Source organism: Emys orbicularis, chromosome 11 (genome assembly GCF_028017835.1).
Source record: "Emys orbicularis isolate rEmyOrb1 chromosome 11, rEmyOrb1.hap1, whole genome shotgun sequence".
NCBI classification, from domain to species: Eukaryota; Metazoa; Chordata; order Testudines; family Emydidae; genus Emys; species Emys orbicularis.
The window spans coordinates 22,957,968-22,985,881 of NC_088693.1; the positions used below are offsets into that span (position 1 = coordinate 22,957,968).

The 27,914-nt window shown below is 38.3% G+C and overlaps 1 protein-coding gene across 1 annotated transcript in view; it reads left to right on the plus strand.

Annotated features, from left to right (window-relative positions):
• The window catches only part of ARHGAP15 (Rho GTPase activating protein 15), a 464,546-nt gene that overhangs the window by 355,812 nt on the left and 80,820 nt on the right, over positions 1 to 27,914 (plus strand). Inside the window, exon 12 of the mRNA XM_065413739.1 lies at positions 19,277 to 19,411. Coding sequence (XP_065269811.1) covers positions 19,277 to 19,411 — 135 coding nt within the window. The remainder of the gene's footprint in view (positions 1 to 19,276; positions 19,412 to 27,914) is intronic.

Below are 27,914 nucleotides of genomic sequence, written 5' to 3' on the forward strand. Positions count from 1 at the left end.
AGCTTTCTGTTCTATGCTTGTACAGTGTCTAACACAAAGGGGTCCTGGTCCTTGGGGCTCCTAGTGCAACAATATTATGATTGTAATTATAATTATTATTGCATAAAAATAATAGTAATTTAAGTTGGTCTGATGTATCAGTATCAATGAGGCGTACCACAGAACACAGTGGTTCAGGCGTCATCTCAGGCACTGTATGAGTCTTGCCTTGATACTTTCCATGTAATAAACCCCATTGGCTCCAATTCCAGAGGAGATTATTTGCCTGTTCTGCTAACTGATGTGGCTGAATTAGTGCATTAGGTTTGTAAAAAGGGGCTCTTAATAAAGATGTGTGCATGAATCCATAATCACCTGCAAATAAAAGTAGTCATTCCTTGTAAGTCAATTTACTCTTCTCTAAAGATACAATATAGACTAGATTCCTGCTCTGGAAGACTGAAAAGCTTGACATCAGGCTCCACAAAATGATGAATTCCCTACCATGTAAAGGAACAGTGTTGTATATTTCAGAGAATCATGGTGACTTCTCAAAACCCCTTCTACCGAAAAGGCATTGGAAGAGCAGCCCCGTCATCCAGAAATCCCCAGCTGCCCTAAATTAGACCACAGAGCCGTCCAGCACAGCATTGACACCAGGCTCAGGGAGCCAATAACAACTCTTATGTACACCCCTTTCTCAGCTGTGCCCACTCCTGCTTGGGCACAGTGCAGGAACTGCACTCATAATCTTGTGTGGGTTTACTGTTTAATTCCTCACATTGAAATACATGGGCAGAATTAAATATCAAATAAGTAGAGTTCAGTCCAGCAATTCTTTCACTTTCAAGGTCCCTTTAAATGGAATGGGAAGTCTACATGAGGAACAACAGCAGAATTGGGCCCATAGAGTTATGCTTATTTAATTTCTGCCATGTATTTCAGCGTGGAGGTGGGCTGGGGGTTTCAATACCAAAACCCACAGCAATTAATTACACCATAGGACAGTAAAAATATATACTCAGCAACTGATTTTTAAAACATTTAGTAACATCTTGCAAAACCACTATAGATGTAGTATACAGTATAGCAATTTACACAGATCTCTCTGCTATTGTAACGGAGTCATCCTATGGTACCAAAAGCCTTACTAAAATATATTAAAATTAGACTTTATATTGCAATTTTTGGATGCTCAACTTTATTTAATTTTGGTGGGTTTTTATTCTTTTCTCTTTGTTCATTTGTTGGTTTATTTGAAGGGGAAGAGCTTGTTCGCTATCCCTTGATCTTATATGGTTACTTTTCTTCTTGCCCCATTTATATTCACTTGCCTAATAATAAGAGGCATTATCTTATATCCATATTTAATTTTATTATGTCACCACTATTACAAGAAAATGATGTTCTTTTCAAACATTTTAATGCATTTAGTATTTCAGTAGTCATCAGTTAAACCATTTTTTCTCTTTATTGGATCTGAATTATAAATCAAGTAGTCTTTGTATAGGATACTGTATATGAATGTACAGTATATCATTATGATGTATCCTATAATAATGTATCTTAGACATGAAAACTAAAGATGGTGGTTTAAAGTGCTGAGGGAGAGAAAAAATTGGAAACATCTGTTAGTCAGAACTAGAGAAGACTTTTCATTAAAGTTTGTCATGTGTGTTTGATAGAAAGACCACACAGGGCCATATTCTGCTCTCATTTACATCCATCCATGATAATGGGTCATGGCTCATTATTTCTATCTTGAATGGAAAAGTCACTGTTGATAAAGATACTAAAAAGCCAGCTTAGCACTGTGTGTCTGGCATAACAACAGCGCTTCAGGAAACCTGAATCCTGGAATGGAGTTGGGATTCACACTTTTTGGGTAAGCAGAGACTGAATGCATTATAAAAGTGACACGCTTAGTCCCTGGAATGATGCTAACAGGTATATTACACATACTATGATTCCTGCTGGCATATCCATGTGGGGGGACTGGTACAGGTTTTGGAGAAAATCGCTCCACTTAGTACAAAGGGGTCAAAGTGTTGGAAATCAAAAGAAATAAGCCAGTGTTGAAGTGATTGGAGTGAAAATTCCCATTACCTACTACCACGGAGTTGGGAGGCACACAAAACAGATTTCCTTATCCAGCGTACTGTGGCAAAGATGGGAGAGATCTGTCTCAATGACAGTCACATACAAACATCATTAGAAACATTGAAAGCAATTTGTTTTAACGTGACTGTACTGAAACACATTAAAGTGGCAAAATTACGTAAGAAACTGCACCTTAAATGATCTAGGTATAATTTTATCAACAAGAGGCATTTTGTATACACACAGAGAGAGCACTTTTCCTAGGGCCTGTCTATATTACGAAATTGGTAGTTGTGTAGCTACACAGACGTAGCTGCATCAGTGTAACTGTCCGATTGCAGACATGCTGATAATGTAGCTTTTCCCAGTGTGAAACAGTCCTGTTGAGACACTTAAATACCCTTGCATATATATAGTGCCTATTGAAAGGGTGTTTTATATATACATAAAAGCTAAAAAGGTAAGTAAGTACAGATCTCATGAGAAGCATCCATGATGCTAGCTATCCTTTCATGGGTGTGTGTGTCCTTACTTCATCTTTATACCAACTTGTAAAGCTGGTTGGGCCCACAGTGAAATAAATTCTGATTGGGTGGCAGAACTACAGCAAGCAGTTCCTCAAGGGGGTCCACCTGTGGTACAGACCCACCAGACCCCTTCCAGCATGAATTATGGTTAAAAGCCAGTATCTGGCCTGGAACATGCAGTCTTTACACATTCCCTTCTGTTACAGAGCTGTCTCTAAGACCTATTGTATGCATGATAATGTCCAACATTATACAATCAAATATATCAATCACAGGGGCCAAAGTGATTTACCTTTGAGTCAATGGAAAACAGAATATTGCTTATTGATTTTGTTTAGTCTGTTGTCATTGTCGATGGAGTACAAGCTGATACAAATAGAATGAATCAACTACAAGCTGACTGTGTGCCTCAGTGAGTCATGTGAAGTAGGTTTCTGATATCCTTTATCTTCATGCACAGCCAGTGAGACAAGAGTGCTACTGTCTTCTGCTGGCGCAGGGAGTTACCTCGGGCTATGCTGGAAAATGCTTTTTTCTTATTTTTAGACCTGAATCAGTCCATGCCACTAAATGTATTCTTGTGAATACAGATACCACTTTGTTGTAGTACTCATGGGAAGGCAATAGTGTAACCTGTTTGGATGCAGCTGCAGACCACCTGTAGAGAAAGTCAAATTAGGGAGAGACCCCACTGTTCTCTGCATTAATGCTTTCTGTATTGTTGTTTCTCCCCTTCCCCCACCCCATCTCCTCTTCTATGTATCTTTCTCAACTGGGGCGTTAGGGAGCACATTTTAAGGCCTTCTGTCCCTTTAAGGCATGTAGTGATTGAAAGAACTCTAGGATTTGAAAGACTTTAAAAACTCCCCAGTCACAAATGAATGATGTTGATGCAGAGAATCTTAAAACTGTTAAAATGAGTTTTCATCATGGCTTTCTTGCAGTTTTTGTTTATTTGGTGAACTTTGAGCATCTGCACTTAAAAAACACATTTAAATCTATCCAAAGTGATTGCATTTTAAAGGGATCTGCCTTTAATGGAAAAGTGGTTGTCAAGAACCAAAGCCCATCTTGCTGCAGTTGTTTCATCATCTCTAAAAGGAAAAAAAAAAAAAACCTCATCAAACAAAAGAATGTAGAGCTGCTCTAAATTAAATGACTACACACTCTTTTCATATGAAAATGAATGAACATGTAAATATGAACTAACTGATCTTAATGACACTGGACTATCCTTTAAATATGAACTGGTCTGAGTTTAGGGCGGATGGATAGCTAGACAGATAGACTGATCTGGGGGCTTTATGAGCCCTTGTGTGTAAGAGATAGTTGAAGTTTGTGTTGTATTATTTTCTGAGTCTGATCTGACTCAGACTCACAACATTCAATAAACTAAGCTTTTCACTGTTTACCAAACTGCAATATTATCATGCAAAATGATGCACCATTCTACCTTTTGTCATTTAGAAGGTGGCAGACCTGAAAATATCATTGGAATATATTTTGTCACCCCCTTTTTTTTATCGGGAGTCCAAATGTAGCATTATTCATTGCTGTCCTGGGTAAAGCATGAAGTGGTTCCTCGTTATGAATTTCTTTGGTATCAGCATTCATTGCAATGGTGCTGATGATACTGAATTTAATTGATACTAATGTGCAGGGTCATGTGTACTTTCCTCGAAGTTTCTGTGTAACTTTTCACTGATTGAAATTAGACTGAAGTGTTGCTGTGTACACTGCAAGTTAATGGTGACAACGTTGAGCCAGCTTCGAAGCTCAGATGCATGGCACGCATCCCAAGAAATCTGCTACGATGCTCCCACATACATCTATGCATATTTTTATGGTACAAGAGACATAAGGTGTGGAAAAGGAGCAGTCTCTCTAAGGGGGATGCAGCAACCCTATCTGCCAGTCATCCTGCCTCTGCTGTTCTATTCCTTTTACAGCCATTCTTCCTTTCCGGTATCTGTATCTTTTATTAAATTCTTTAGGAAGGTGAAGAACAAAAGATTAATGAACTAATTTGCCTAGTTCTTTGATTGTTGTGGAAATGCCTCATGTCTGATTTAGGTAGGGGTGTACTTACTGATGAGTGGCCATCTTATATACTAAATTTTTTAGTGCATGACCAACTTGTTCACTGAGCCCTTTTTGCAAATCAGTAGTGAAATTAACCATCTGATTTAAGGGCCTAATGCTGCTTTTTTTTGGTACATGGAACTCTCATTGGAGACAAGGGGAGTTTTGTTTGTACATTGGAGGCAGGATGAGGGAAGTAAGTACTCTCCATGACAGTACATTCATAAGAAATTTTTTTAAGGACAGAATGCGTACTAGTAAATTATTTTATGTGGCTACTGGAAAGGTGTTTTGACAATACACACCTGAATTAATAACTGTTTATAGAAATGTAATGCATGATAATCAATGTCCTTGAACATTCTGCTCGTTCTTCTAGGTGACTTTTAAAAATTATTAGTTTTCACTTTGTAAAATTGATTAAATCTGTTTTTACCATAAAATTGTCTAGATATTAAACATAAGAGTGCTTTAAAAACAACAGATTATTAATTACATGAATCAATCAAATACAATACCATATAGGTACAATAACAAAGTCAAAGTTAAAACCACAAAATATTAACAAAGCCCCAAAATCTAACTATTTTGTATTGTATGATGTTTTAATGACTGTGATTTAAAAATATGCATAATTCCAAAGAGATTGCATGTTTCACATAAAAATTGCTATGATATAAAATATATATTTCCTTAAAATGTACTTGTTATATCAAAAGGACTGTGAAGTATTAGCCTTTTAATACATATTTATCTGTTTGTACAGATGATTACTTTTTCATTTTAATTGCTCACATTTCCTGTTCTGATCTTAAGGTTTTATAGTAGGCAAGCCGTGACACAAAGAAAAAAGATTTTATTTGTTTGTTAACAGTCTTCAGAAGTCCTAATTTGGCCAATGTGTTCTGCTGCAAAGTCTTGGAATGTTGTCTTGCAGTTTCAACAGTGATCTTATTTGGCTTCCCAGAAACTATGGTGCCTGGAGGATGCTATGAGAACAAGGACTGCCTTGTTAACAAGTAGAAAACTCTCAAAAACAAGATAGAATCCTGATATAAATCATAATTTAGATGCACAGAGCTATGTTCACAACCACACTAACGTAATTCATTTACTTCTAGTTATTACTTATCTCCACCAGAACTACTAAGTTCAGGAATGCAGCTGCCTTGTGCCTTGTGACTCCTGGGGTTATGGAAGAATGACATCACTAAATTTAAGCACATTACCATGCTGACATAGTGGCACCTTGTTTTCCCTTCCGCAGATAGAGCTAGGATTGTGTTCTACCCCCCGTTCTTCCAAAGAATACCTTTTTTCCCCCTTTCAAGCAGCTGCTATATGAAGGGTTGCAAATGTCACTTCAACTAATGATGAATGATGCTTGACCTCTGGACCTGTTACTCTGAATTTTATGCAATGCTAAATTAATATGAAAGATCTCAACTAGAAAGACTTTAGCTATTATGCATGCAGCAGAAATTATATCATGTTAACCAATCTGCATTTTTTTTCTGACCATGGTAAAATGTAGAGCTGTGCTAAGATTTTAATGTGTATTTCCACTCAAGATTAATATCTTTTAGTTCTAAAAATATTTTTGGAAAGCAAATCGGTTTGTTACAAACATTGTCAAAAGGGCAGCTAGCCCACATGTCTTTGTTGTTTGTGTTTGAATATAATTAATTATGTAAAGCAATAGTTAGTGAGAGATTAACAATTAGAAGAATCTGTCAAGTAGTCACATGGAAATTACTAACTAATTGAACTACTGGTCTTTTATTGTTTCAGGAAGCAGCATTGAGTGTCATTCTTTTTATCTCATAACTTTGTTGTTATCACACATCTCATTTTTTAAGAAAGGTATGCTTCATAGTAGACTAATACATAAATAACCCTGCTGGTAATTTCACAGTGTGCAAAAGTGTTTGAAATAAAAACACCTGTTTTAATTAGTATTCAGATTTGCTCAGTTAAAAATGATAATTCTGTTCCAGTTATAAGACATTTTAAAGCTTTGAATTTCCATCTGTATCTTATATTATGATGTTCCAGGATTGTTGTGAGTTAATTATGTTAACTTAGGAAACATTGCTTGCATTTAGAATGAAAAACTTCAGCTTGAATAGACAGAAAAGCAGATGCTATCTTTCTTGTCAATTGCTTTGTTGTGTGCGGCCTTGAAACTTTTCATATAATTTTGTATCCAAAAGGAAGTATGAATTTTTGAATGTCACTGTAAGCTACCCAATATTTTAATATATCTCTTGGGGGAACAGGGTGTGTGGGCACCCGTGTATCTCTAGGTATATCTATACACTAAAGGTATGAAAAAATTCTACTTTATACTTAAATTGTCAAGTTATGCTCATCTGTTCTCAAAATTAATTTTAGGAGAAACAGCTAGTAAAATGTGTCCAAAGTTTTTGAATAGTCTCACCCTTCTGGGTTTTTTTCATCATGCCAGGAATTATAATTGCAACAAGAGGAACTAAAAGATTAGGGGTTTAACTAAAGTTCACAATGGGGAAGAACTGTGTAAACCAGAAATATGGATGCAAACATACACAGCTAAAGCAGCATGGATGAACATGCAGTTCCTGTCTTAGAACATGATGAACATTTCCATATGTGTAAAGGTTGGGGGGAAAGGCATGACTTTAATAACTACTCCCAACTACACAAAGGGCCATGTCTCCTATTTTCACCTGAAACTATGAGGAATATGTAGAAAACTGAAGGAAAATTGTTCATGCGGCATTAATCATCTTCATTTCATTGGGCTAGTTCTTTGCCAAAGAAGAACTTGTGACAAAGTTCCTCCTCTATCTTGGTGGGTCCTGCGCTTATTGGTGGATTTTCTTGCCTCAGAGATTCACCATGTGGGTTGGGGAACAGCCCAGAGACCTTCCCCTCTGGAAGAACCCACAGTCCAGGTCAATTGGGAGGTTTGGGGGGAACCCGGGCCCGCCCTCTACTCCGGGTTCCAGCCCAGGGCCCTGTGGACTGCACTGTCTATAGTGCCTCCTGTAACAGCTGCATGACAGCTACAACTCCCTGGGCTACTTCCCCATGGCCTCCTCCAAACACCTTCCTTATTCTCACCACAGGACCTTCCTCCTGGTGTCTGATAATGCTTGTGCTCCTCAGTTCTCCAGCAGCACACCCTCTCACTCTCAGCTCCTTGCGCCTCTTGCTCCCAGCTCCTCACACTCGCACCACAAACTGAAGTGAGCTCCTTTTTAAAACCCAGGTGCCCTGATTAGCCTGCCTTAATTGATTCTAGAAGCTTCTTCTTAATTGGCTCCAGGTGTCCTAATTAGCCTGCCTGCCTTAACTGGTTCCAGCAGGTTCCTGATTACTCTAGTACAGCCCCTGCTCTGGAACAGAAAACTACTCATCCAGTGACCAGTATATTTGCCCTCTACCAGACTCCTGTACCCCACTGGTCTGGGTCTGTCACAAACTGTAAAACTTATTGATGTACTTACATGTGCCCCTCATGTAGTTTATTTCCATGTAAGGTTAAATAAGCAAGGGTGCACACAGAATAACACATGGTGTTTTGGCAGGGTAAGCAGAGCCATGTTTTCAAGCATGCCATGCCATCTTTGTCCTGTCTACCCCAACTCAACCTTTTTGCTATTAAGCATGACCCAAGCAAATCATGCCACAGAGTTTTGTGGGGGAAGAGGTACAAAGATTCTTCATGTGTAATTTCTTCCTCCACATTTCCTATAGACACATCTACATGTGAATACAAATTTGGTCCTTAAGGCACGGTTTTCTTATTTTTAAGAGCTCAATATTCATTTAACATGGGTACAGTAGGTGCCATTAAAAAGTCAACATTTGCAAGCAATTAGTCTACATTAATATCTGAATATGCCACTTCACCTTATGGCTAGATCAAGAAATAAATATGGCATGCCTAACATCAGAATGTGATAACTGCAGGCAAATGTTATTTTTTTTAAATGATAACCACTGCAGCACCACATTTATGTCCATGATCATACAAAGAACTACATGCATCTATTTCAGTTTTAGACCCTCAGCTGCTAGAAATCAATGTAGCTCCAATGAAGTTGGTGGAACTATGCCAATTTACACCTGCTGAGCATCTGATCAGCTGAGTAGGGTTATTTGACTCTCACATTGCATATGAGTATTTGAGTGTGTGAAGGCTTAGCCATTGAATTATACATAGTAATAAATTATTAAAGAGAAAGACTCATTTTGAAAACTTTTACACTATTCTGTAACTTTAAAACATATATTTTAAAGATAAACTTTGAAAATCAATAACATCAGTGAGGACCAGACCCTTTTCACATTAAAGAAACAGAGCAATTCAAGATGATAATTATGATAATTAGACTTCATTATTAATATTAGAAAACCTACCAATGCATGTGAACAGGATATTTTTTCATGAAGTTATAAAGTCTTCCCCCTTGAAAGTTTTATTTTATGCATGTAAAATGATCATCTCATGTCCTGATTCAGTTAAGTTTAAGCACATATCAAACTTTAAATATGTAGGTAGTCCCATTCAAGTCAAGCCTTAGCTGCAAGCAAGCTAAACAATTTTTTGTTATATGAAGCATGTAAAATAAGTTAAGTGGTGGGGGTTATTTGTTTACTTTAAATAAATGAAAAGTTTTCCAAAACAGAGTGGACCAAATATCCACCTGTATCCTTCATAAAAAGAAAGGTGATGGGAAGTTGATAACTCAGGAGACTGATAATGGGTAGAAGATCCTGTTCCCTCTAAGTCACCAGTTATGGGGTTTCTCTTCACCCAAAAGTTTTACCATTTATACCCATATAGTTATACTGGTATAGTCAAACCAGTATATCTCTCTGTGTGGACATTCTTATTCTGAAATAAAAATGACCTTTTTTCAGTATAGTTTATATCCCACATAAAGTAACCTGAAAAAGCCACTCTTATTCCAGCCACTCTGGAATAAGTGTGTCTACACAGGGGGCTACAGCGATATATTTATAGCTATTTAAATTAATACCTTAGTATATATCAGTATAACTTTCCATATAGACAAGCCCTAAATCTAGCCCAGGACAGTAGCAAGTGAACACTGTTGCTATCTGGTTGCTGATAAGTGGCCCATCTGACATGAGTTTAGTAGGTTCAGTCAAGTTCCTAGCTCTATGTAGCATAACTGAAAAGAATTGTTACCTTAGGTGGCATTTTCAACAAAGATGTCAAGTGTTGAGTGTGGGGGGAGGAAGACTGACCTAGCCTTTTATCTCAAAAGAGGACCTTCCAGAACAGGTTTGAAGCACGTTGATGAGGAAGAATAGGGAAATTTCTATTACATGGATAAAGAGACTTTGGTTTCCTGGGCAGTCTGATCTGCATTTTTCAAGAGTACTCAATTCCCTACAAATAAATCAGTTAAATAATATAAAAAGAAAAGGTCAGGTATAAGTGTTATAAACAGCCAATTAAAATAATGAAGGGAATTTCCTTTTAGTTTGAGTAACTTGAATAAAGTGCTTAAAATGACCTCTTCCAAGCCAGAGGACAGGACAAAGAAAAAAATAAGCCTTATTCATAAGTTAGAGTGCAAATCCCATGGTTGATTAGCGATATGGTCTGTTTGAAATAGTTACAGTTTCAGACTTCCTCTTCTACAATCAGCGGGTGGAGACCAACATAATCCAATTAATTGTAATTCCCTTTTGTGGCACTGGTAAAGTGGTGAATGATACTGTAAGTCCATTGAAGTCTTATCTTTGGTCAGATAATCCAAATGGATTCACATTATGAAACTAGTAACAGCTCTTTATGAAGTTCTGATGAACAGAATTGTTTTGGGCTTTACTGAACAAAAGATAAATTCTATACAAAATAAAAGGTTCTGTCCTTGACTTTTGTACATGGAATATACAAATACCTGATCACTGTGTCAGAACACCTCTTTCTGTTGGCTTGTGTCATAAATCAATTTCATAAAGCTCACATATATGAAGCTGTGTTCCTGACTTTCTGCAAACCTGGGTCTGAATCCTGCAAAGGCTTACTCATACAAATAATCCTTACTCCTGTGAGAAGCCCCAGGTAAATCAATGGAACTACTCATGTGAGTTAAATTTTGTAGGATCAAGCTCCTAATTTTATTTTCTCCTAATAACTTAAAGTAAACCAATGATCCATACGTAAAATATTCTATGCACCAATACGTATGTGAGGTGTTTCTTTAAAGTACTGTAGCTGGAAAAGAGGAATTGCTTAACTTTAATTCAAGTATCAATCTGTCACGAGTTTGTTGATCATCCATTACCCATGGAAGAAGTTATAATGATCTTTACTGTTTTGTTAATGACCTCCTTTGATTATCAAAACTCATTAATCAAGGAATAAACAGATTGTTTCTGGAGTCAGGAAGGAATTTCCTCCCCATGCCTAATCCTAGTAATATAATTGACTATGTGCACCAAGTAGCTTATGGTTTGGATATTTGTTTGTTTTTTGTCTTCTTATGAAACATTAGAGATTAACAACATCTAGAGATAGGATACTGGACTTAATGGGCAAGTGTTTTGATCCAGTGTAGCACATCTTGTGTTTCTTGATTCCTTTAAGTATGTGTGACCCCTAGTTATGACAGGATAGTTATAACAGATAGTTTTCACATCTAGCCTATTGAAGTTGCTTGTGGAATGAATAAATGTAACATAATTTTTGTGGGAAAACAGTAAACCATTTGTTGAGTTTAAATCTTAGCAATGTAGCTAGAAAAAATTATTTTGCCTTTTTTTCTTTAATCAAATTATTACAATTTAATCCCAAGAATTTTTTACCCTTTGGGGTACATTATGTGTGAAGTAATTTATGACCCTTGGATCACAAGCAGACAGTGAATTACATTTTGAATAAGTCTGCCAAATATTGCAAAACATTGTGTATAGATTTTTAAGCTATAAATGGCCTTTGACAAGCTGGAAATAGAAGCAGTGAAAAGGGGAAGGAATTAAAGAACTATATGTCAGAATCCAAAAAAACTCTGCTTTAACAGTACAATCCATTTAAAAATCACACAGAATATGGAGATTTTTTTAAGCATGGAGTTGAACAAAGAGACACTGTCTCACCCTCAATCTTCACTTCCTCTTTGTACAAGATCTCAAAAAACTTTCAATAAGGACAATGTAGAGTATTTGAGCCACTTCTGATTTGTGATAGCATTGTCATCTATGCTGAAGTACCTAAAGAAATTATTAAAGACCTGAACATAAAAGGGTGAGAGTATGAACTCTAAATTTATATCACAGTTGTGTCTACTGCACAATTACAGAAACCAAAAAGATGGCAATGGATTGGAAGCTGGAAAGGGGGATATTTACCCTGGCTAATTTATACTATACTAAATCAGAATGATCAGGTGAAGAGAAGAAATAAAGCTGTACAGAAAGCCTTCAGATGGTAACATATATAATGAAAAGCAAGCTCCCTATATAAGAAATAATTTGACACCTGTATCCTAGAATCCAGGATGTATGGAGTACTGTTGTTAGCATTTACCAAGAAAATTGAATGAAATCAAATAGCTGAGATTTAGGAATAAGGAATACATATGTTTGGTGCAGAATAATGGAGACAATTGGGAGAACAAACAAAAAGAGCAAAGCAACAAAGCAACTGTGAAATTAAAGTTGCTATGTCACAAAAAAGAAATGTCCACTTGCAAGAAGACATTTTCTTCCCAGCTGCATGAGAACAAATATAATCATTTCTCATGCCTCTTATTTGTGTGGGCTATATAAAGTCTGTGATCCAGGTTCTGCCTTACATCTGAGCTTTGTTTAATGCAGGGAAGGGTTATAGTCATCAGGATTCTGTAATCTGGTATGTGCTGGCCCTGGCATAAGTACAGCAGCCTCATAGCTATGCTAACTTATACCATTGGGGTATATTCTCCAAGACAGCAGTTCTCAACCTGTTGTCCGTGGACCCCAAGGGTGCTGCAGTGGTGCTGGAGTGGAAGCAAGAATCTGGCCCTGTGGGCTTAGTATACTCAGGTTATAGAACTAACAGACTGGATATAGGTTATTATGTCTCATCCTACTTGTGGTTAATTTATAGTAGTATGTTTTATGATAATTCTTAAGATATTTTAATTGTATTTTTGAGGACAAATATTTGATGACATATAAAACCACTATTCTTCCAGTATATAATAGTTGATTCAGTTTATTTTTCTGATTTTCTAAGTATTTGTAAATATAATGCAATTTATTACTGTAATTATTATTTCAAATCATTAGTGGTTGTGCTGCAACAAATAGCACCAGCATCTAACCCTTAAAATGGTATTTGGAGAGAAGGACAGAGAAGAATATGGTAATGATAAAGCTTGTTTTTGCATACCAATTTCAGTCTTCATTTAGTGTGTCTGTATATTTTTATGCTTCCAGTTATTTACAGAAACTGATAAAGTGGTAACATATTTGATGTAGTGGAATCACCAGCTGACCATGTCTCAAAACTTTTGAACTACTTTTAATGTTTTCATGGTGTACTATTTCTGAGCTGCTTGTAATTTTTTTGGCTATATTGGATCTCTGTCCTCAGAAACAATGAGCAGTTCATCCCCGTGTGACTCCATGGACTTCTGTGAAGTTACTCTGAGGATGAATATGGTCCAGTGTGTCCAAGTATAGAAATCCTATTTCTTTCTGGCACACATTATGATTTAAGTTAGCAGCACTGGGTTGTTCCAACTTGCCCTCAGGTCAGTGAATTGTCATTTCAGAGAACTGGAATAAACAACACCATTAACACACATTAAAAATGTTTTGCTTTTTAGTTACAGTTGCTCAGTAATTTGCACCTAAGGACCATGATAATGGGCATACTAGTAATACATAGATACATACGTAAGTTATTTGCTTGTCCTTTTATCCATATATCATCTATTTACGTCAAATGCTGTAAAGTAAAGGCTTCAATTTTCCATTAAGAGGCCCTTCTTTTGAACTGGTGGAGACTTACACAGTAGGGTAGTAAATGCTGTTTTTGTTTTACTGATTGGATCCATGAAGATCTGTCAACAATAAAGTTTGGTGAATTAAGCAAAAAGCTATTTATGAATATTTTACATCCTTCCTGCGGCCCTGTGGGCACCCAGGGCGGAAACTATATACATGAACATATTACCAATAAAACCCAGTGATTCACTTAACTGGTATTTCCCACTTCTTTTATCAGCTTGAAAGGTCCTGGAAGAGAAAGATAAGATAGGACTGTGCAAATCTAAACAATAGGCCACTTTGAGCCTAGAGAGGGGGAGAGGAGAGAGAATCATGCAGGTTGGACAGAAGTGTCACAAAGGAGGAGAGGACTTTGTCGGTCTGCATGGGATGGGTGTTCCATACAGTGTGTTCTAAGGTTCAGTGTTAGTTCAGATGAATGTCTGAACTTTTGGATGCTTATTTAAATTGAAACTCCAAAGCTTTTGATATTTCCTATCACTACTTTAAAATACGTCATCACTTTAAAAAGGCAGACAGCTGGTTGCTTCCTTATTCCTGACAGCGTTGATGAGATTCTATCATTACAGGGGTTTTACCAAAGGCAGCTTCATCTTTGATTGGGCAAGTTTTTGTCATTTTTAACATGCATTTATGTTGTCAATCAAGCTAAAACAAATTAAAATAAAACAAGCCTCCTACCAATCCTGAGGATGTTCAGACCCAATGTGAAAAGGAATAGCAGGGCCTTGCACCTAGTCCATGGTTAGGTGATACAGCATTGCTTTGTGGTCAGGGATCTCATGCAGCTTACCCCAGACTAAGCTGTCCTGTGTAGATCCTTTGTTATGCTGCTGTTGAGTGAGTGATCAGAGAAGTGTCTCCAAAAGAACCTGTCCACACAAAAATGGTGGAAAGGGTATTAAGGGGGAGGCCATTTGATGGAAGAACTGTCCTTTCTCCCCTTCCCCGTTGCCATGGGAGAGGGCTTTATTTTGGAGTTCTCAGCTGGAAGATATCTATTGGGTCATGTTGGCCCACAGTTTCCCCGGCTTTTAGTCAGCTGGGGAGGAACCCACAAACGACATGGAATGGGTAAGGCATTTCACTTCCTCAGCATCCAGAAAACGGAGGGACTGTGGGCCCTTGTAAATGTGACAGTGCAAGGCTTTCCCTGAGGGGAAATGGTAAAAATAATATAAGTATTTAATATCAAAAGGAGCCATTTCAAGATGACAAGCTGTAGTGTCCTCCTTTTGAGAAGATATTTTTGAAAACAGCTTTGAACACGAGCTGAAGTTCTGCTCTTGTTCTTTCTTTACGTACAGAATAATTCCAGTTATCCAATTTCCAGATATCCGAAAATCCTAGTTATTTGAATCTACAGTGTGTCCCCCATGTACCCCTATGTTAATTAATAGCACTTCCAGTTATCCAAGTGCCGGTTGTCCGAAAGTTTCAGATTTCCCCCAGACCAGTCAGATAAATGGTAATGTACTGTATTGGTGTTGGTGGTGTTGGTGGTTGTTTTGTTGTTTTGGTATTTTGTTTCCCACAAAAATAAACAAATGGCCATTTTGAATGCCCCCAATTAGCCTAATAAAAAGAGATGCTATCTTGGAAATGGTTTGGAATAAGATTTTCCAGCTCCCGAGGAACCTCTGTCCACACTCCAACACACCTTTCTCAGTATTCCATTGCTGCAGTGTAGAACAATGATCCCCAATGCACCATGAGAAACCGACCTGACCCCTAACTGTGAGACATTAATTTTATCCCATTCTGTCTCTGTTCCTCACCTTTGTCCCTGTCACTTCCCACCGCCATCTTATGTATTTGTCCTTGATCCTTTCTCCTTACCTCTCTTTAGTTTCTTTCTCCCTAACTTGTTCCTTTCCCCTTCTACCCATAGTTCTATTCCCCATTCTTCTCCATGTTTTCTCTTGGTCTTTTTGTCCTCCACTTTGCTCCCCACTCTCTCCTATCTCAACCAATTCCAGGTCTCCTGTTTTTAAATTGTGATCCATACTCCTTTCCCTTCTGCTTTAACACATAACAGATCACCAGTCAGCAGGGGGCATGGAACTATTGCACTGATTAGACTAAATGAGGTGGATTCATTGGCATAAGACCCTCATGAAGGGTACACATACACTATGGGCTAGATTCTGATATCTGTATTCACATTGGACAGTCCCTTTCTCTGGGAGTGATCCCAGTGAAATGAATGGGACAATTTGCAGAATGAACTACAGCCTAATGTGGCCCTTTGGGATTTACTGGCAATGTGGCATGACAGCAAGATATGCCCAGTAAAATGGTCTTAAAACAAAGGATCCTTCACAAAATAAAGAACACTTGAGAGGAGTTCAAAGGATCACTACTCTTTTCCAGAGACAGATCCGTATGCAAGATAGTACATCCTCTAAAGGAATCTGATCCTCTTTAAAACTTAGGTCTTGGTACAGTCCTGGTTATTTTGTTTAATTTTTTAATTGATCTTTCCATGGATTATTTTTTTCCTTTTTGAGGAGGAGACTCTTATGGTGCACATCAGCCACCCACACGTGAACACATATTTGTTTGCACTGGAACTAGTACAAGAAAAAAAAATTAAATGATATACTACTGAAAAAGTTGATTTAAAAATAATAACGAAATCGTTAAAGCCCACACTCCCTTCATGAATGTAAAACAAATGTAATATTTTTTCCCCCTAAGAGTCTTGGTGGGGCCCCTCTAACTTTCTTCTTTTCACTTTGTCACTTCTCATTCTTAGAATTCTATTAGCATAATATGTTTGTGAGGCTCCTTAGATGTGATTATGTCCGTATCTGAGATAAAATGATATCATCCGGCAATTAGTGGGGAAATAATCAAATGCTTTTTAAAAGCAGCAATTTTAGGGCCTGATCATATGAGGTGTTAAGCATCCTCCACTCCCAAGGAAATCAGTTACCAGATTTATGTACTCTGGATCCAAATCTTTACTTAGGCAAAACACTCACTGACTCCACTAGGAGTTGTGTTTGAGTAAACTCTATAAGATCAGGCCCTTTGTTTAAATTGAAATGCATTTGAAATGTATATAGCTTCTGAATATCACCATCTCCACAGTATGTGAGTGACTCCAACCAGTAGGAACAGAATTAAAATGTTACATAGAATGGACTGGTATTTTCTTTTTAATTTGTTTTTTACTGTGTAATATTTTTACTTGACATTTGTCCCTTCTAGCAAACATTTTTTTTTTTAATCTCTTATTGCTAGAGGGTAAAGTGACACCCTTTGCTTTCAAGAGGATACATTCCTAACACGTTTCCTTGAGGAGCTGGAAATGGTGCAAAAATCTGGGAAGATAAGTCTCTGTAAAGCCTTAGAAGCAGAGGATTTCACATTAGACATTTTAAGACAAATGCATGGTAAAAACAAAGGTTTTTTTTAAGGTTTCTACTTAAAGTTCTGTGCCAGAGCTACAGTACTTATACATTTTCTAAATGTGTTTTAAGCAATAAGTTGTACAACATTTTTAGAACATGTGTTAAGCTATTTCTCTAAGAATGAAGCTCTTAACAAAACATAAGCACTCTGCATGAGATCTTAGCAGCAAAGTGCTTAAAAGATAAAGTAAGAATTGGTACCATGGGAAGAACACCAGCTGTAGAGCACACAGGTCCATTATGAGAAGTATGGTAGTGGGTAGGGAGAAAATGATTTAATCAGGAGTAAAACCAATTTTATTATAAGGACACGCAGGGGGTGTGGCACCATAGTGAGAGGGACATTTCAAAATATCTGACAGATTTCAACAATGTGAAAACCCACCCTGTTCTTTAAAGTGACAGTAAACCCCATTAGGTCTCTTTTTTTGATGCTATTGTGAACAGTTGACTGTTTAAAGCTGGCCTGCTAAGACGCTGTCGATCTATTTCAATAGTGTGTGACAAAATAAAAGGCTAATTGTTGAAATACGATCAATCAAATATGATCTTGTGGTCTAACCAAGGTCCCTTCTGCTAATTCATTTCAGATCAAATCATTATTTTTATGGTCTAGGTAAGAATTTGAATTTAAAAAAAAAAAACAGAGAAAAAACCCATGTGATAAGCACAAGTTCACTGTTTCAACTTCATTGACACATATTACTATAAATTGAGGCATGGGTGCATTAACTTATTTATTTGCAGACACCTTCTGAGTCCAATATTTCATAAAACATTTATTAGCATTTATAGAGAAACACAAAGAAATTTGCATCCTGAAGTTGAACTTCTTCCCAAAAGCAAATTCTCTATAGAGAAAAACCACCAGAAGAACTGAAATTAATGGTGTCCAGGTTTTTCCATTATTTTGTATAAAGAATGGAATGATAAAAATGATGTTAAAGTTGGGTAAACAGGATGGACTTGAGTCCAACTGAACTGCTAAACACCCAATTTCAATGAGCTTTGGTCTAGCTTGCCAGGATTATGTTGTTTTGATTTTGTTTCATCGTTTTCATGGTTGTCTCTAGATTTGCACAAAGACTAAAACTTGTCTAAAAGTTAAAGTCACACTACACATTTTAAAAGCCAAATCCATTTTTGGGATAGCAGAATTTCCAGAGAGTATGTATCCTTTTAATTGTAAGGGGTATTTACACTTTCACAGAGTTTTATATGGATTATGATTCAGTTGTTTATTGTGTTCTAACAACACCAGACTTTTCTAACAAGAAGACAAAAATAGAATAATAATCACCCAATCTTGCTTTGTTTTTATTAGAAACTTTATTTTAGCATTTAGTTTCTTTTATATTTAAATTCCTCAGCTCAGTCAAGCTTCAAAAGAAAACATTTTTGTTGTTTGCAAAAACAGTTTTGTAAGCACTTGTGGTTTGTCTTTAGTGTGTTATCATTTTTGACAGCTTTGCATAGCCTAGGTAGGCCAACAGGGGTCTGTCTAATATTGTTGCTGGGCAAATCTTCCTCCCAGAGATGAAAACCAAACAAAATATTTTTTTAAGCAGTAAGAAGGAATTAATATCCTTTCTCTCGCAGTACTCTATTCCTTGCTGACATTGCATTCAGGCAAAAAAGGAGAAAAGTGTTACCCATTATTCCCTTGTACATAGCAAGGCTAACACATGTAAAGCAATAACTCATTTTCTATTGCCATGTTTAGCATATGTCTCCTGTTGGCTCAGCAAGGCCTTTAGGCCGGTCCCTTGAGCCGGCCATCATTGGCAACTCTTAGCCCCTCGGCCTCAAAACCAAATAGCTTTGAATCATGTTGAGCTGTGATGCTAATTTTCATACTGAAGCATTATGGGAATAAATGTATCTGACATACTGTGTCAATGGTACTGTCTCTTTGTGTCTCTTGTTTTTTGTCAGCTGCATTCCTACAGATGGTATTCCATTCAGAATGTGCTCTTCCTACCAAAAAAACACACACACGCACACACACACATGCACAGCACCAAACCTCTAGGTGCAGAAGGCTGTTAACGGTTGCTGATGATAGTAGGCAAACATTAACATAATAATTAGTGTCTTGTAATTGTTTCATTAAAACCAGTTGTTCCATTTCTCCTCGTGTTTTCCCAGAAGAGAAGCTGAATTTGGACGACAGCCAGTGGGAGGACATCCACGTTGTCACCGGAGCACTCAAGATGTTTTTCAGAGAGCTGCCTGAGCCACTGTTCCCATACTGCTTCTTTGAACAGTTTTTGGAGGCAATAAGTAAGTACATCACATACAGTAGCAGCTAGTGAAATAGCCTATCAGTTAAAAATAATCAACCAAAAAACAAAAACAAAAAGGAAGTACAGAGGCATCTCTGACATGATATACCTTCCATTAACCCTGATCCTGTCTTTTTATTGGTTTTGATTGTCTTTTATATCTTAAAACATTTTATTATCAAACAGGAAAAATTACTATATTGTCTATGTGCAAATTTTAAATATGCAATTTATCTTAAGCGGGTAAGAGAGATTGAGGAAAGGAATAAAATGCTTCTATTTTGTCTCATTTCACTGGAGACATTCTAGACTGATAATTTGTGTACCTCCCACCACAATACTTTAGTGCAGGACTAATATTTGTGAATTACAAGAGCATCTACTCATGTTTTGAGGGGAAAGTTCAGCAGTATGTATCCAGAATGAGATGCATATCTCAGGTTGCACAAGGTTGCATACTGTGTCTTACAATGACCATAGGTATAATGCAACAATATTCGTGATATTTTCTTTTTCATACCTATTATTAATTTTGTTTAAAAAATTACTGCAAGCGGAACCAGTATTTTCAAAACACAAAGCAACGTCTGGTACATATAGCTCAGGGTTTTATGCTACCAACACTTCTCTAAATTTAATATCTTAGGGTTCACTTTGTAGACTGTGACAGCTTGGGGGGAAAAACTGCCTGCCAAACAATCTGAGTTTGGGCTTTTTTTTCTCTCTCTCTCTTTTCTTCCCCTTTAAAAAAAGCTTGCAAGCCTAACAGGAGCTTAAATAAAGCCCAATAAAGAAAAATCTCCAGGAAAAACAATACAGCACTTAGGGATCTGTTCTCCGAATGACGCTCACGCATAACTGCCATTACCGTTAATGAGAGTTGTGTGCGCGCGCACATCAGTCAGAGAATATGGAAACCTTAATGTGCTGTTTAATTTGATTTTATGTTCATAAGAGTGTTTAGGTTCAACTAAAGCTCTTCATGACTAGCATCAGATATAATGAAGTTGAATAAATCTCTCAAGATCCTTCTCTTCCCCTCTCGGCTACTTAAAGATATCCTGTAGTTAAATACACAATGCAAAGAAAATGCATCTTGTAAAAGTTCACTTTCGGAGGCTCAATCCATGGCCCCCCATCATCTTCTTTCATAGCACAAGAAAAATAGGAGTAAAGATTGTCTTCTGGGGTTTGAGCCACATCTCACAGTCTCTGTAATGCTCAAAGAGGAAAAAAAAAAAGTATACCCATTTCCTTACTGTGTTCAGCTTCAGCTTCTGTGCTGCATTGGAATGAAGAGATGTTCCTTTGAAGTACTGACTTTCCAACATTCACTTCAAGTGGTGCCCCATCTACCCGCTATGTCCTCTTGATGTGCTGGATCTTTGGTGTTTCAAGAGGATATAGTAGGTACATGGGGCACTACCTGATGTGCATTTTGCTTCACATCCCATTTACTTTATTCCACAGTCAAATATTTAATACATATTCTCTGCCTTTAATCTCTTTCTCTTTCTGATGTGCAGACTCCCCCTCATAATACTACTCTTTTGGGGCTAAATCTAGGCTTTCTTCACCCTTATTACTACCCCTTGCAGTCCTTTGTGTTTGTGCTTCAGCTGAGCCAGAAGAAAACAAAATCACATTATCATGATTCCATGATATCATCCTTCATGTTAATGTATGGTCTCACCCTCTGTGTTAGCCTTCACATGCAAAATATTCTGCTGGCTCATTTTCTCCATCTCTTATTGATGAAAATAACAGATAACTAGCAATAAATGTGTGCATTAATATTTGAAAGCTTGTCACAAACACACCCTACTAGCACAGTTGCCGACTTTCACACGGGTAAATAAGCAATAAGCCACAATAAGCCAAAAATCAAGCTAATCACATTTCAAAACAAGGCCAAACCAAGCCAGTCCCTAAGAACCCCAACACTCTATGTGACTAGATCCCCCCAGCGTGCAGTCTGGGGCTGTGGTGGGCCCGCTGTGCACCCCTGACTTTCTTCCCACCTTGCCCCTGCTTGCCCCTTCCCCTGCTTGCCCCCCGCTTACCCCTGCTTGCTGGGAGCCGATAAAAAAAAAAAGAAGCAACAAGCTACAACAAGCTACAAGCCAAAAACTAGCCAACAAGCAACTCACAAGCCAATTAAGCCAAAAACAAGCCCAATTTCTGCGGGGGGGGTTTGCGGGTTTGGCATGTCTGCCTACTAGTGCATTAATATTTATCTATGAGAAATTAATGTTTCTGCTCTTTTAACTATTATTAATTCTTGTTATGATTCTGAAAGCTGTTATACACATTGATAGACTAATGAACAGATGTTTTTGAAGGGGTTTTAAGACAGTTTAATTCTAAGAATAAAATACTAGCAGTCTGATAAAAACATTATTTGCTGCTATTTGTAATCCTTGGTCCTCGTTGCTTCCTTTGTTACACCTCAGGATGATTTCTAGCTAATCCACCCATCTAATGTAATCTATCAGATCTATTCAATCAACCTATATATCTGGCCCCTACAACCATAGTATCTGTCCCTCCATATGCTTTCGATTAGCTAGAAATTACCTTAACGATTTGCAAAACAACCTGCATGGAACCTTTTTATTGCTTTTAGACATAGAGTCAGGTATGTATATGGTGTGAGCGGAGGGGTGTTGTTTTTTGTTGTTCTTTTAATAATCCATTTGGTAATATAGGGGCCCTTTCATGATCCCACTGAAATCAATTACAAAACTCTCATTGACTTCAGTGAGAATGACGTGAGACCAGACCCTTGCCACTGCCCCTGTCTGGCTAGTTTGCATTGCTCAGTAAACACTAAGCATTTATAAAGCTGCCTTAAGTGGGTATTGTGGGATTCCCCTGTTGTAGATGAGTCTCCTGGGTGCTGTAAAGATGAGCTAGTTGGGTCTATGTCTCTGATGCCTAGTTTCTATCAGGGGGTATTGCCAAAGTGCAGCGCACTCTGGTGATCCTGGACCAGCAAAGCAGCCATAAGGGCCCTTACTAAGGCCTTGTCTACACTGCTACTTTACAGCACTGCAACTTTCTCGCTCAGGGGTGTGAAAAAACACCCCCCTGAGCGCTGCAACGTGGCAGTGTAGACAGTACACCAGCACTGGGAGCTGCGCTCCCAGCTCTGGGAGCTATTCCCCTCGTGGAGATGGGTTTTTTAGAGTGCTGGGAGAGCTCTTTCCCAGCACTGGTGCCATGACTACACAGCCATGTTAAAGCGCTGCCACGCGCTGTGAAGACATGCCCCAAGTTACAGAAGAGGACAAAACAATCCTAGGATTAAAGGAGAAAAGGTAACTTAGAGCTGCCCCACCCCACCATCAAACCTTGGGTTCTGCACTGAGCACTAAGATCCATGTATTTGGTGAGGAAGATGAAATAGTCTAAAATCCTGCTATTTGTAATAGTTGGGAATAATCAAGAAGCAGGGCATTTCCTGAGAATTTAGCCTGCTAGGTAGGAGAAGTTAATTCCCAGGAACTTTCATGCTATCCTTATGCTAATGCTATTTTAAGCATTAAATGAAAAGTAACTTACACAGTAAGCCTATGGATATTTTTCCCCCCTGGATGATGCAGTTTCATTTGGCTTCAGTTGGTATGTACATAGCTCCAGAAAATTACTACACTGTATTAGTCAGTCAGATTGCTTGAATCTCTCAACATTCCATTCCCCCATATAAACAAACTTAGATATGGCCATAACATTAGAATTTATTTCAGGGAAATCATACAGTTTTGCTTGGCCTGGTGAATGTGCGTAATCACTACCCCTATGAAGTATGTTTGAAGATTTACAAACAGTAAGGAGTGGAAGATCACAAGGCCTCTGGCCAATGAATACTCTACTTTATCAGGTCCTGGGCATTAGATACACAAATTTTTCTGGAACTCCACCTACACATCACAAGCATGTCACTATGGGTACACATGTATATCTGTGATGTGGGTACAACAATGCTAATATAAGGTTAGGTTCTGCCACATTTACATTAAGTAGCACCTTAATCCATGAGTAGCCCCATAGCTTTTAATAGGATTGATGCAAAGTAAAATTCTGCTTAACATGAGCAGGGATGACAGAATCTGGACCAAAGTCTGAATGTTTAATCACCTCTGTCACTGGATCTCATTTGTATTGCCTTCTGCCATTCCACTCTAGCCACTGACAGTGCAAAATAAATCCACTTAAGGGTTAAGCTATTTGCTAGCAGCACACAGATTTTTAGTGGGTAGTTAACTTGCCCTGTGTAAAGGTAAAAGGGAGAGGACATGGAAAAGTGTATTTTGTCTTTTGCCTTTGGTTATGTGGTATAATGATTCCCCTTCATTGTATAGCCCAAAAGAATGAGTTTAAATCTAGAAATATTTGTTATCATGCCTACTGCCTGGTATCATTTCAGGTGACGAATACTATACTCAGATCCTTATGAGAGGAGGAAAGCTGCATGGACATTAATGTGTCAAAATGTAGCTATGTAGTTTAATCAGTATCTATGTGGGGGAGGATGGTCCAGTGATTAGGCCACTAGCCTAGAACTTAGTAGACCTGAATGCAAGCTCTGTGGGGCCAGAAGGAAAGAATGAATCTATAACCTAGAGATTAGTGCACTCATCTGGAAGACTCAGGTTCCAGTCTCTGCTCCAATAGCTATTTAAATATTTCATACAAAATGGCATAGCTTCAACAGGAGTGATTGAGAGACACACCCTCTAGCCCACCCACTAAGAGGTGGGAGACCTGGTTTCAAACAGTCCTCTTCCAATTAGGCAGAGGGAGGATTAAAACCTGGGGCTCCTGCATCCTGGATGAACGTTTTGGGTGCGGGGACAGTAGAGAGCACCACCACCTCTTTGCTTTGTGTTGGTTAGGCATGCTCTGACCTTACCTGGCAGATGAGACACTGCAAATGAGATAGGAGGGAGAACACCCAGTTAGTGAATCCAGCCAGACTTATGCACCAAGCAGCTCAGTAATGTCAGGTCTTAGATGGCTGTGTGCGTACCTACTGGCAGAAATGTAGGCACCTAGAGAAGTTAGGCAGAGCGAAGCAAAGGTTTTGAAGATTTAAGTTTTGGATTTGGGCTCCTAAAGTGGCAGCTAGGAACCTAAATCTGTTTGTGGATCTAGCCTGTAGTCTCTCTGTGCATCTGCTCCCCAGCTGTAAAAGGAGGAAAATAACTTCACAACACCTCTATGAGGTGGGGAAGAGAAGTGTATTAAATATTGTGATGCACTCAGATACTTTGGGAATGGAGGACATAAAAGTATCATAGATGTGAGTTATTTTTAAGAATCATATCACAGCTCTTTTTTATTAAAATAAAATAGTTGTAGTTGTCAAAGCCTTTAAAAAGAACAATTTTTGCCAATGTCACTATCTATTTAATCTTTGTCTAGCTTTTCTTCAAAATATTTCCATCTAGTTACCTATTATGGTTTTATTAATTCTTGATGACATCAAATCAAATTTTTATTTAGTTTTTCTTGTTTTCAGTTTTTCTGCATCTTCAGCATTTTTCATTCTTCTCTCTTCATCTGTTCTTATTTTCAAGTCTGCTTTAATTTCATTACAAAGAATAGTTGTGGTCTTGAGCCACAACCATGTTACAGATTTAAATTTGAAATATGCATAATAAAAAGGACAGCTCTGTAACCAATGCCATCTCAGATTTACTAAGGTTTTAGACGTTCAGAGTCTCGGCTATGAAGTGGACCAACCCAATAAGCACGAAAATCAGCCAGGTTCTCAGAAGCTATTTCTTCCTTTTATGTGAGTTCAGGACTGTGATGCATTTCATGGAGAGGAGTGACAGAGATCTTTGCATCAGATTCACCTGGAAATTTAAATAGCATTCTGCCAAAGAAGCTTTTTTGGAAAGCAGAGTTAATCTAGGCACACACTAGATGGTATGTTAAGTATCTCTGGATGACTATGGAATTTTGATCTGCTCTTTCTTTCCCAAACAATTCTCTGAATGAAATGGTAATATCCTATTGCTGTGGGCTTCCCACCTAAAGTCCCTTAGTGTGTTTTCGCCCTTTGGCCTTGGTTGCTCCTATGGACCATTAACACTCTCTTCAAGTGACTTCACACATGTCCTGTCAATTAACCAGTAATAAGACACCACCTCATATCTATGAGCGTCTTTTTGTGCAAGCTAAGTGGAATTCAGAATGTCATTACTATTGACCCTACAGTGTTTGGCATAGTCCTATTATATATGAACATTTAAGAAGATGGATACTTAGGATTTTGAACATGATATATTATTGTCAACTCTTTTAGTTAATAAAGGAAGTTAGATTTTAGTTTAGTACAGTTTTGGCCAGATGGAGAATTGATGTCCCTTGGTCCTATGTGACAATCTCAAAGTCCATAAAGTCATGTTCTTTTAAAACACAGAAACAATACAATACAGAAGCAAGCTGTATTACCGGAATGAAAACAAATGTATTACATTGTTTGCAAAAGTACGCAATACTTTAACATTGCTTTTGGTCTTAAAACAACAAGGGTGAAATTCTAGCTTCAGTGAAGTCAGTGGGAGTTTTGTTGTTGACTTCAATGGGGCCATGATTTCACCCAAGATATAGAATAGTGCTGTGGGTTAAAGTGATCTTTTTTCACTGGGACTTGAGACTTGTTTCAAAATCTGGGTAAGGTACCAGTGACATAATGTGTTCTCTGTCCCCTCCATGTCAGACTGTCTTCAAAGTGGGTGTTCCTCATCTCTATGGCAACTAGAGGCAGACCAGATCTTTGCTCTGAGTCTGGGTGTAGGATCGCCCCTCAGGATGAGCTCTCCAGAATTATCTGCCTCCAAATGGCACACATGGCAGACTTCCGGGGTCCCCTTTGGAGTAGAGCTTGCACAAGATTTTTAAAAGAGTATTAACTAAATGCCTCTCAGTGGCTTCATTGGCTTTGAAGTTTTTTGTCTCAAAACTGTTAAAGTAAAAAAAAAAAAACTTTTGGATTTCTGAGGAGGGTTGAGGGACAGCACCTTTCCTCCCCTTACCCTGCTGAAATGGCAGACAGAAACCAGGCCACGTGGAAGCTCCTTCACTTAAATCAAGCCAGAACAAGTAGCATGTAAGGGGGTAAGTTTTTGCAAAGCCCCTCTCCCCTAAGCATGGGACCCCTATTACTCTCAGGAGAAGACAAGGCCCCCTGTAGCAACCAAGAGGAAGGAATTCCTGCTCCCAACCAGCATGTAGGCAAGGCCTGTGCAGAGCTGGTTAAGAAGGCTGCAGACCATACCTCCTTCCCACAAGCTGTTTTGTATGCAAACCTCAGCTTGCATGAAAGATGCCAGCTCCTGCAACCTTTCTGATACTAGAGAGACATTTGTGTCCAGTGGCTGCAGCTCACTCCTCATTGTGTACAATTGGTCTTTCTTCGGCTCAAATCCAGGTAGCATGGGAATGAAATTGTTCAGATCCCCTTCCCTAGGAGATAGACCTCCCACTTATCCCCTTCCAGCCTCTAGGATTACAACAGGAGACCACGAAGTGGCTATTATTGTCCTCAGGGAGACATTCAGGGAGTTCCAAAAGAACTCAAATGTGAAACTGCAGAACTACTAACTGGGATATGTAATCTATCACTTAAATCAGCCTCTGGACCAGATAACTGGAGGGTAGCTAATCTAATGCCTATTTTTTTAAAAAGCTCCAGAGGTGATCCTGACAATTACAAGCTGGTAAGCCTAAACTTAGTACCAGGCAAACTACAGTAAAGAACAATATTTTCAGATATATAGATAAACAAGATATGTTAGGGAAGACTCAACACGGCTTTTGTAAAGGGAAATCATGTCTCACCAATCTTTGGAATTCTTTGAAAGTATCAACAAGCCTTTGGACAAGGTAGGAGTGCCAGAATGGGGGAAGTAGGGGGCCATGGTCCTCCCACTTTTTACTAGCTATAAGGGCAAGCAATGGGGGGAGGGTGCGAAGAGGAGTGAGCAGGTGGCAGGGTCTTTGTGGAAAGAGGCAGCGCGGGAGTGGAGCCTCAGAGAAAGGGGCACCATGGGGGCAGGGCCACGGTTTGGGCGCCAGTAGCCACACCACTTTTAGGGACCTTCCGGCGCTCCTGGGACAAGGGTGATCCAGTTGATATAATGTACTTGGACTTGCAGAATGCCTTTGACAAGGTCGCTTACCATAGGCTACTAAGCAAACTAAGTAGTCATGGAATAAGAGGGAAGGTCCTCTCATGGCTCAGTAACTGGTTAAAAGCCAAGAAACAAAGGTTAGAATGAAAAAGTCACAGGTAATTTTTCCTTTCTTGCACACAGAGGGCTTGCACGATCACATATATGTTTGGTGAGAAATGAAAAAAAGGTGCTGCAGAACAGGACTGATATCTGTTGCACAGAGTCATTATAAGCAGTAAGCTTGCAAAATACTTGTCCAAACTAAAACTGGCTTTGGATGTTTGTTTTGTTTTGTTTTTTCTTGTGAGCATG